The sequence below is a fragment of the Myotis myotis genome, unplaced genomic scaffold (assembly GCF_014108235.1).
Source record: "Myotis myotis isolate mMyoMyo1 unplaced genomic scaffold, mMyoMyo1.p scaffold_m19_p_3, whole genome shotgun sequence".
NCBI lineage: Eukaryota > Metazoa > Chordata > Mammalia > Chiroptera > Vespertilionidae > Myotis > Myotis myotis.
In genome coordinates, this window is record NW_023416335.1 from 141,161,646 (window position 1) to 141,171,839 (window position 10,194).

Sequence of the window (10,194 nt, forward strand, 5' to 3'; positions counted from 1 at the left end):
TTCTTCAACTCCATCCATCTCTTTCTCCCCCATCCTGGCCCTGTAGTAGCTGAGGTTTCTTTAGAGAGAGAGGCTTGACCACTGGCTGATGTTACTAGTATTTGTGAGTTCCCTTCTAATTCTGAAATTCTACTTTAAAAATACTAATGGGGGTGTGTGAAAACATATAGATAAATAGGCTTTAATTCCTTCATAATCTTCATCATCATCAAAAACAATAAGTATTGAATTTTAATATATTTTAGATACAATGGTGTGTTCTTTACACACGTAATCCTTTAACATTTTGAGGTAGGTGCTATTCTTCATTTTTGAAATAAGAGAACTAAGACACTGAGGTTGAGTGTTGGCCCAAGGTCATGGAGCAAGTAAGTGAGAAGTCAGGATTCAAATTCTGGTGATTTTTACTTTAAAGTCTATAATATGTAACCAACTTGTTCTTCTAGCAAAATATAAATGGTAAGGGGAGATATTTTCTTTCTCTCAATCTTCATTTTTTTCACTGGTAACTTACTTTTTTCATTGGGCAGATCTGTTTTATTTTTATAGGAAAAGGAAGGGGTAATGGGCATTGGATACTTGAAAGGGGTTTTGCTGCCAAAAACAGATAAAAGAAAGAAGAGGCATAGAACACAGCCACTATTCAGATGTATATTAAAACCAAACTTGTTTATCTTCCCTAAGATAATCATTTTAAAAGTTCCAAGGATTTCAGAAGAGGAAGTCTGGGCATTCGGGCTGAGTCTGTTTCTGTCTTTAATAACACAGCCTTCCAGCAGTTCTATTTGGGGCTGCTCCGGAAGAAGCTTTCACCACTGCGGCTGGGTTTGCTCTTCACACTCATTAGGCAAAATGTCCTCTGAGTGGTCCTCTTTAAGCAGTGTCCCCTAGAGACAAAGTTGAACTGTTCCCCTGGAAGGAGGAAAAGGAAGGTATCATGGACACAAATGGAGAGAAAGGGTGGGGGCTGCCCTGCTCACTGTGATACTCTCATGGGCCAGGTCTAGCTACTCCCTTTCGAGAGCTGTTCCTCCCCCTGCTCTAACCTTTGGGCTGGCTTGAGAGCAGCCTCTTTGTTTTTAACCCTGTTCCTTGACCACAGTAAGTGGTTCATAGATAGGCATATGTTCCAACTCAAATCAAATAATAAGCCTTTCCTAGGATTTAGCCAACTGCATGTGAGAACAGGGTGTCTATGGTTTGATGACTGAAAAGTTTCCATTGTCCACTGTAGCTTTGCATCCTCATTTGCACATGACTTCAGCCCTTCATGCTTCCTCCCATTCCTCTTGGTAAATCCAAATTGTCCAAATAATGGCTGCTAATTAGTGAGGATAATTCCTCCTTTTCTCTAGAACCATCTTTGAACAAGTATTCTTGAAACTAGCTGAACTTCATCTGACCCTGCCTGCTGAAGCACTATAAAAAATTCCACCCTCCTTCCCAAGTTAGAACACTCCTCATGCCGACAGTTTTGAAAAAAAACAAAAAAAAAAAACTTATGCTAATGGTGATCTTGTTTTTTTCCACAAAGGAAGGATATGAGTAAGAGATACTGAGATGCTAGAGCTGGTAAGTCAAAACTTGTGGAGAAGGTAGCCTGGGAGAATGAAGTTAACGGTAGGAACAGGTGCGGGATAATTGCTGGGGAAAGCGAGAGATCCAATGGTATTTGTTTTTCTATCCTGTTTCTCTAAGGCCATCATGACATCTGCTATTACCATTTTCTTTGTTATGTAAGTGAACTAGTTAAAATGTAGGATTGAAAAGAGAGAACCACAGCAGTCCTCAAATTTGGCTGTGCAAACATATAGTGTTTTTTATAACTCTATACCAAATTAAACCCAAATCTGGAGCCTCTATGTCCAGGAAGGAGGGTAAACATTATCTTGCCCTTATAAGTAGCTCATTCACTAGTCTCTTCTGGGTAAATGTTTAGTTGCCCCTTCCCAACCCTATTTTTGGGGATGAACTAAGTTGCTAGAGAATCAGGGTGCTAAAAGGTGATTTTTAAAAATTGTAACTTTCACCCTGGCCTGTGTGGCTCAGTTGGTTGAGCATCGTCCCATGCACCGAAAGGTAACTGGCTTGATTTCTGAGTCAAGGCTGGGGTTTGAGGCTCAATTCCCAATAGAGAGAGTGTAAGAGGCAGCCGATCACTGTTTCTCTGTCATTGATGTTTCTCTCCTTTCCTCCCTAAATAAATAAATAAATAAACAAATAAATAAATACAAACATTAAAAAAATTGTGACTCTCATACAAATATACAATGAATGTGTCAAAGATTTTTTATTTCACTATTTATTGAGGAAACCAGTAAGAAGCAAAAATTGATTCAAAGGAGAATCCAACGGAAAAACAAATACATAGGTATCAGCAATTCTGAATTGAATTTACTGACCAGTGCAAAACTGGTCTCTTCCGAAGAGTAGAAATTGATGCAACTTCATTAAACAAAATTCATTTGTATTTCTAAAAATGGGAATTAGTTACATCACTATCAGTCTTCCAAGAACAGTGATTTTTCAACTTTTTTCATCTCATGGCACACAAACTACTGAAATTCTGTGGCACACCAAAAAATATATTGTTTTGCTAATCTGACAAAAAAATATATGTATCATTTTGATTCATTCACACCAGATAGCTATTGTTGTGTTGGCTGTTGTCATTTTTTTTTTTTTTTTAAATTTGACAATCTCAGGGAAAAGAGGTCAGTGTCCCTGACTAAATAGCCAGATGTTGCATGTTTTGAAAATTCTTGCAAATCACCAGTTGAAAATCACTGGTCAAGAACAATGAAAGACACAGACCTCTATAAAATCAGATAATCCTGGAAGGGTCTTTAAAGAATCTGCCAAGAATTTCATCTGTGCAATCTGATCCTCTACACAGGATCTACAGCGTGCCTAAAATAGAAGTGAGATTTGAATAACCAAATTTGAGAAATTTACTGCCACATATGGCAAACTAAAATTATTCTTCTATTTTTATACAGTCTCCCAATCCAATTCATGGGCATTGTGACAACACAATAACCACCTAAATATCTGGTTTTCTCCATTAATTTAATTAGGGCAATTTATCCAGGCTCATTGGGAAACTCATCACAAGCCTTGGCACCCACCTTGAGATTCATGTGTAGATGGAGTGCTGTCTCAGAAAATAGGGTTTCTGGAGGAGGAGGAAATAGGTTTATTTTTTATTTTTTAAATATATCTTTATTGATGTCAGAGAGGAAGGGAGAGGGAAAGAGAGACAGAAACATCAATGATGAGAGAGAATCATCGATCGGCTGCCTTCTGCATGCCCCCCACTGGGGATTGAGCCCACAACCTGGGCATGTGCCCTGACCAGGAATCGAACCCACGACCTGTTGGTTCCTGGGTCGACGCTCAACTGCTAAGCTACACCCGACTGGGCGGAAATAGGTTTATTATTTCAAAATTAGACATAACAGAATATATGACTGGGGATTTGTACCTCAGTGAGGAAAGCCTGAAAGTCATGAAGAAAATATTTGAAAACCAGCACCCATCTTCTCAGGCCCCCACCTGCCTCTTAAGCACATGGTACTTATATTTGGATATTTCATCCTGACTTTTTGTATCAGGAAACATGATGCACACTTTTGGTTTGGTAAGGGCTCAAGAAATGAACATGCTCATGGTCTGGTGGGATTGCTCCTCAGAGCTCACGCTGGATTTCGTTATTCCTTACTGGGAGAAGAATGGCCAAATAACGCAAATGAAATACCTTGTGCAGGTGGAAAATCAGCCTCTCAAATAGGGTGCAGCCCCCTTCACAGTTGGGAGGAGGTGCAGACAGAAACTGAGTCAGTAACTGCAAAGCCAAAGCCAAATGAAGGTCCAATACAGGCCCAGGTGAAGGACCCCAGTTGAAATTCTAGATGAAGGGTCAGAAGACTGAGAGGATTCAGACAGGTGTGCCCCATTGATTTTGCTTTCCTAATGGTCTAAGGCAGTGGTCGGTAAACCGTGGCTCGCAAGCCACATGCGGCTCTTTGGCCCCTTGAGTGTGGCTCTTCCACAAAATACCATGTGCGGGCGCACACGTACAGTGCGATTGAAACTTCGTGGCCCAAGCGCAGAAGGTCGGTTTTCAGAAAGGAGATAGACGAAGCAAGTATACAAGACAAGTGTGAATGGGAGAGTTGGAAGGGGTCGACCTCAGTGAACGTACCTCAATCAGATTGAGGACGTTTTTAGCAAAGGGCAGCTTAGGAGTACCCTAATTAAGTTAATAACAATGGACCTACCTATATAGTTTAAGTTTAAAAAAATTGGCTCTCTAAGTGAAATAAGCCAGTCAATGAAGGAAAAATACCACATGATCTCACTCATTCAGGGATGATAAAGACCATTATAAACTTATGAACAATAATAGATACAGAGGCAGAGCTGCCTCAAACTGATTGTCAAACTGCAGCGGGAAGGCCAGGGAGGGTTGGGGGGCGGGGGGGGGGGGGGCGGGTAAGAGATCAACCGAAGAACTTGTATGCATGCATATAAGCATAACCAATGGACATAAGACACTGAGGGGTAGGGGAGGCCAGGGGATTGTCAAGGGCGGGGGGAAAAAAAGAACACATATGTAATACCCTTTGTAATACTTTAAGCAATAAAACAATAAAAAAAAATTTGGCTCTCAAAAGAAATTTCAATCATTGTACTGTTGATATTTGGCTCTGTTGACTAATGAGTTTGCCAACCACTGGTCTAAGGGAATTTAGGTAGGGATCCTGTGTCAGAAAAAGAGCTATTACCAGAAATAGCTTTTTACATTAGGCCTTGTCTGGATAGCATGGCAAGCTTTTGTTTACCAAACTTGCGCTCTTCTCATCTTTCTGTGAATAATCTTCCTATCCTTTGAAGATTCAGACCCTTACTCCTTTCTCCTCTGCTCAGGATGGCATTAAGACCTTACTGCCAGGGAGTGTCATCTTTTTATGGGGCGCCTATATACACAAAACTTGTTTTCCTTCTATTAATGTGTCTTTTGTTAACTTGGTCATTAGACCACCCAAAGAACCTAGAAGGAAAAACGGGGAGAGTTTTCCATTGCTATATCTACTATACTCAAACAAATAGAAAAATTTTACAGCCAATTTTATGCTATTTCACATACAATAATAATGAGTCGAGGAAAATCAGATAACCAGGCTGATAAAATAATTTAATTCTTTGAATATCAGACAATATCAATATCATAAATGGGAGCCAAATTTGTCACCCCAAAATATGCTTCCTTGGCACAAGGGTTATTTTTAAAATAGCATAAGCAGGAGAAGCTTGGAAAGCCAAGTAAAAGTTCTTACATTTATATGGAAAATCTCCATATGTAAAGCTGTCTTTCTCTCTGTACGAGAAAGAGGCAAAGGACCCTAAATCTCTAAAAATGCTTATTAAGCAACTTAAATCTGCATACCAACCTTGTTTACTATGCTTTTCCTGGTAACTGTGCCATGCCAGCACAGCCAAGGGTGAACCTGAGGAGAAGCAGTGAAGGATTGAAGAAAAGACAGACAAGAGAATACAGCTGGGGCTTGGTGGATCTCCTGTACCTGGATGAGGACACAAAAGACCCAGCCTGCAAGCTGATGCTATAGTCTGATTAAAACAATGGTAGATTAACATGTATACAAATGTTCTTGTTTTGGCAACACTTGCTGCACCTCCCACAGCTCATTAGCTACTTAGGAAGGAATTAGGGAGGGCTACAAAGTCAGGCTTAATTATGTTAGGAGAGCTCTGCCCTCCGGACTGGGACTTGTTTGTGGCCCTGCCACAGGTCAGCCCAAGGCTTGACCCTAGAGCCGCTCCCTACAGGTAACCTCCCATAACTCAATTCCCTGAACCCACAATATTTTCTTTTGTCTTTAGCTGGAGATGTTATTTAAGATGGTAGCTGGACCATTTGAGGGAAATACTCAACTTTTCTAGATATTTAGTATACAGGAGGTATATAAGTTATTAAACATTCTGTTGGTTCCCCCCCTCCTCCATCCCCCCCCCCCCCAGTTAATCTGTCTATTATTACTATAGTGTCTTAGCCAAGAACCTAGAAGAGTAGAGGGGAAATTATTTTTCCTCCCCCGACAATCACTTACCTAAAGGAATGTGTGTGCTGGGCTGCATATCTGGTGCTTTGGCCAGACAGGTCATGCTTGCTGTCTGTTCCTAGAACACATAGATAGGAAGGTACTGACATTAGGCCAGGCCTTGAGATGTGGTCTCATGGCCCCTTCCCAGCATGCAGGCCTTCTTTCTCAGAAGGCCCGGAAGTCTCATTCCAAATTTGGGAGACAAAGGACTGGAAAAAGTATAAATAAAGAGAGTTTTCTCCATATTGGGGGCCCAGAATTTGAAAGACACATTTTTCTCTGGGCCTCCACAAAATTTAATAATAAATGTAACTCCTGTAGTAGGCACTGCAGTTCAGCCTTTGCTTCGGCAGGGTGCTGTAACTGTAGTCGCTGGCAAGCTCAATAAATCCTCGCTTGCTGTTTAAAACCTAATTGGAGTTGGTGGTCTTATTCTCGTGAATGTCACTCCACAACATGTGGATGAAAAAAGGGTTCCATGGAAAGTAACCTCACAGAGTGATCTAATCATAAATTTCTATCTGGGCCGGTCACGGTGGGTAGTCATGCACAAGGCATATAACTTCTTTAGTAAAGGGTTTATCTTTGCTTTAAACTAGTCCTGTCCAGTGTTTCCATGCATCTAGGTCAGTGGTTCTCAACCTTGGCTGCACATTTGAATCACCTGGGAATCTTTTTAAAATCCTGATTTCTGGGCCTCATTCCGGAGGGCCTCCTTTCTCTCTCTCTCTCTCTCTCTCTCTCTCTCTCTCTTTCATTAACTCAAAAGATTTTATGAGATATGGTCTAATGACAGTATGAAAAAAATCAAAGTCCATGTCTATTTTAGTAGACAAGGAAACAGTGATGTAGATGCCACACAAACTTCCTAAGACCAGGAGGGCACAGCAGTGTTTACATACAATTTAAGGAGTTTCTTCTCAGAGTCCCAGAGCACTGCGGTCAGGGTAACAATTAATACCTGTCCATAATAATCTGTTTAGTCGTGTAAATGGGAAACATTACATTCAATCACCCAAAATCTCTTCATACAGGTTGATATCTGTTGTGTCAATATCTTCTAAATCCAATTTATCCAAATCTTCTAGTTCGAGTAAACTCTTTTCTTCTTTGTTGGCTGTGTGGGAGTCTATGATAACTGGAGTAGGAGAAGCAGGTTTCCCATCAAGTTCCTGTTGAGGTGGTCTTGAGAGCTGAAAGCTGCCGGAAGCCAATCCACCCTTGCTGCTTGACACAGTCGCTGCAGGAAGAAACATCTGCACAGTTTATGTTTCACGGGACCTGGCGTATATGGCATATGTTTGCTCCCCCTCTTAACCCTATGTGTTTTAAACAGGACCACCTCCCCGAGAGAGATTGTTTCCCCAGGTGAGGATTTTCCCCTGGAGTTAGGGAGGGAATAAAACCCCTTAACTAAGTGCCAGGTAGGTAATTAATCACTTTAACTACAATCACGCTTAAGCTACATAATCTTTACTTAGGAAAATCTCCTTCAGTTACTTCCTTGTAGCTTAATAGAACAATAGAGTAACCGTGGAATGGAGATAAGAAACGTCCTAACCTTTGGAATAGAATTAATAGGATTAAAATCAACTGGTATAAATACAGATGTAACGAGACAATAAATACAGAACCTGGCTGGAGATACTTGTGGAAACCGTTGGACCCCAATAGAAAGCCTTTTGACTCTTCCATTACATTTCTTTCTTCATTTGGCGTGACAAGTGGGTATTGCTTAGCTGGCAACAGGTCAGCATGTGTTTCCTTCACCCATTCGTCCACAACAAAGGCTTCTTGTAATCCAGGAAAAAGGTTCTCATACTCTGTTGGATCAGCAAGGGATTCCACGCCACTGCCGTTTCCGGCTGGGCTGGTTAGCCTGTGACCCGCGGTGCGGGGCGGAAGGGGGTGGTTTGCGGCCAGGGACCTGCGGAGCTGGAGGGCTCCGGGGAGAGGAGCTCAGGCGGCCCCCGCGGCCCTAGGGAGCGGGCTGCCGGGGTGCCTGCAGCGGCGCCGGAGGAGCGCGGTGGGGATGGGGCGTCGAGCCGGCCTGGGACCGGCCTGGGACGGGGCCTCGGCCCTGTTCCCTGGGCTGCAGGACTTGGGCGTGGCCAATGGCGAGGACCTGAAGGAGACGCTCACCAACTGCACGGAACCGCTCAAGGCCATCGAGCAGTTCCAGACAGAGAACGGCGTGCTGCTGCCCTCCCTGCAGTCGGCCCTGCCCTTCTTGGACCTGCATGGGACGCCGCGCCTGGAGTTCCGCCAGTCCGTGTTCGAAGAGCTGCGGGAGAAGCTGCTGGAGCGAGTGTCGGCCATCGCCGCGGAGGGGAAGGCGGAGGAGAGGTACAAGAAGCTGGAAGACCTGCTGGAGAAGAGCTTTTCGCTGGTGAAGATGCCGTTGCTGCAGCCGGTGGTGATGTGCATCATGAAACACCTGCCCAGGGTCCCTGAGAAGAAGCTGAAGCTGGTCATGGCCGACAAGGAGCTGTACCGGGCCTGCGCCGTGGAGGTGAAGCGGCAGATCTGGCAGGACAACCAGGCGCTCTTTGGCGACGAGGTGGCCCCGCTGCTGAAGCAGTACATCCTGGAGAAGGAGCGCGCGCTGTTCAGCTCGGAGCTCTCTGTCCTGCACAACTTCTTCAGTCCTTCCCCCCGGACGCGGCGCCAGGGCGAGGTGGTGCAGAAGTTGACGCAGATGGTGGGGAAGAACGTGAAGCTGTACAACATGGTGCTGCAGTTCCTGCGGACCCTCTTCCTGCGCACGCGGAATGTGCACTACTGCACGCTGCGCGCCGAGCTGCTCATGTCCCTGCACGACCGGGACGTGGGCGACATCTGCTCGGTGGACCCGTGCCACAAGTTCACCTGGTGCCTGGACGCCTGCATCCGGGAGCGCTTCGTGGACAGCAAGCAGGCGCGGGAGCTGCAGGGGTTTCTCGACGGAGTGAAGAAGGGTCAGGAGCAAGTCCTGGGGGACCTGTCCATGATCCTGTGTGACCCCTTCGCCATCAACACGCTGTCCCTGAGCACCCTCCGGCACCTGCAGGAGCTGGTCGGCCAGGAAACGCTGCCCAGGGACAGCCCTGATCTGCTGCTGCTGCTCAGGCTCCTGGCGCTGGGCCAGGGGGCCTGGGACATGATCGACAGCCAGGTCTTCAAGGAGCCCAGGATGGAGGTGGAGCTCATCACCAAGTTCCTGCCGACGCTCATGTCCTTCATGGCGGACGACTTCGCCTTCAACGTGGACCAGAAGCCCCCGGTGGAGGAGCGGGCCCCGGCCCCCTACCCGAGAGCTCTTCCCGAGAGCTTCACCAGGTTCCTGCGGGAGCAGCGCATGGCCTGCGAGGTGGGGCTCTACTACCTGCTGCACATCACCAAGCAGAGGAACAAGAACGCGCTCCTCCGCCTGCTGCCCGGGCTCGTGGAGACCTTCAGCGACCTGGCCTTCGGCGACATCTTCCTGCACCTGCTCACGGGGAACCTGGCACTGCTGGCCGAGGAGTTTGCCCTGGAGGACTTCTGCCGCAGCCTCTTCGACAGCTTCCTGCTCACCGCCTCCCCAAGGAAGGAGAACGTGCAGCGGCACGTGCTGCGGCTCCTCCTCCACCTGCACCACCGCGTGGCGCCCACCAGGTTGCAGGCCCTGCAGAAGGTGCTGGAACCCAGCGGCCAGAGCGGCGAAGCGGTGAAGGAGCTCTACTGGCAGCTCAGCGAGAAGCTGGAGCAGCTGGACCACCGCAAGCCCAGCCCGGCCCCGGCCGCCTAGCCCGGCCCTGGAGCTGCCCCTCCCTGCCGTGCCCGTCCGAGCCGGCCTCTGACACGTCGCCGGGGAGTGGACGGCCCTGGGAGGACACGGCCTGGTCGGCCAGGAGCCCTGGCCTGGGATCATTGGGACCCATGTCTCCTGGAAGCAGAGCGGTGCTCATGGGTGGGTGGTGGCTGCGCTGATGCCCAGGGTGGTCCCCTGGGCAGGTGCCTCCTCCACCCCCCTGTTCGCCAGGGGCTGGGCGGCTGGCGTGGGGCACAGGTTAGCAGCGTTGCTGGTCAGCCTGGCCCTCTGAGGACT

The 10,194-nt window shown here is 46.6% G+C and overlaps 1 protein-coding gene across 1 annotated transcript; it reads left to right on the plus strand.

Moving 5' to 3' along the window:
- Nucleotides 1-359: 359 nt before the first annotated feature.
- LOC118650604 (negative elongation factor B-like) lies at nucleotides 360-9,946 on the plus strand. The gene is given in 4 exon segments (XM_036298969.1): nucleotides 360-368; nucleotides 8,004-8,174; nucleotides 8,176-9,890; nucleotides 9,892-9,946. Coding segments are annotated over 4 exon segments (1,950 nt in total).
- The last annotated feature ends 248 nt before the right edge of the window (nucleotides 9,947-10,194 follow it).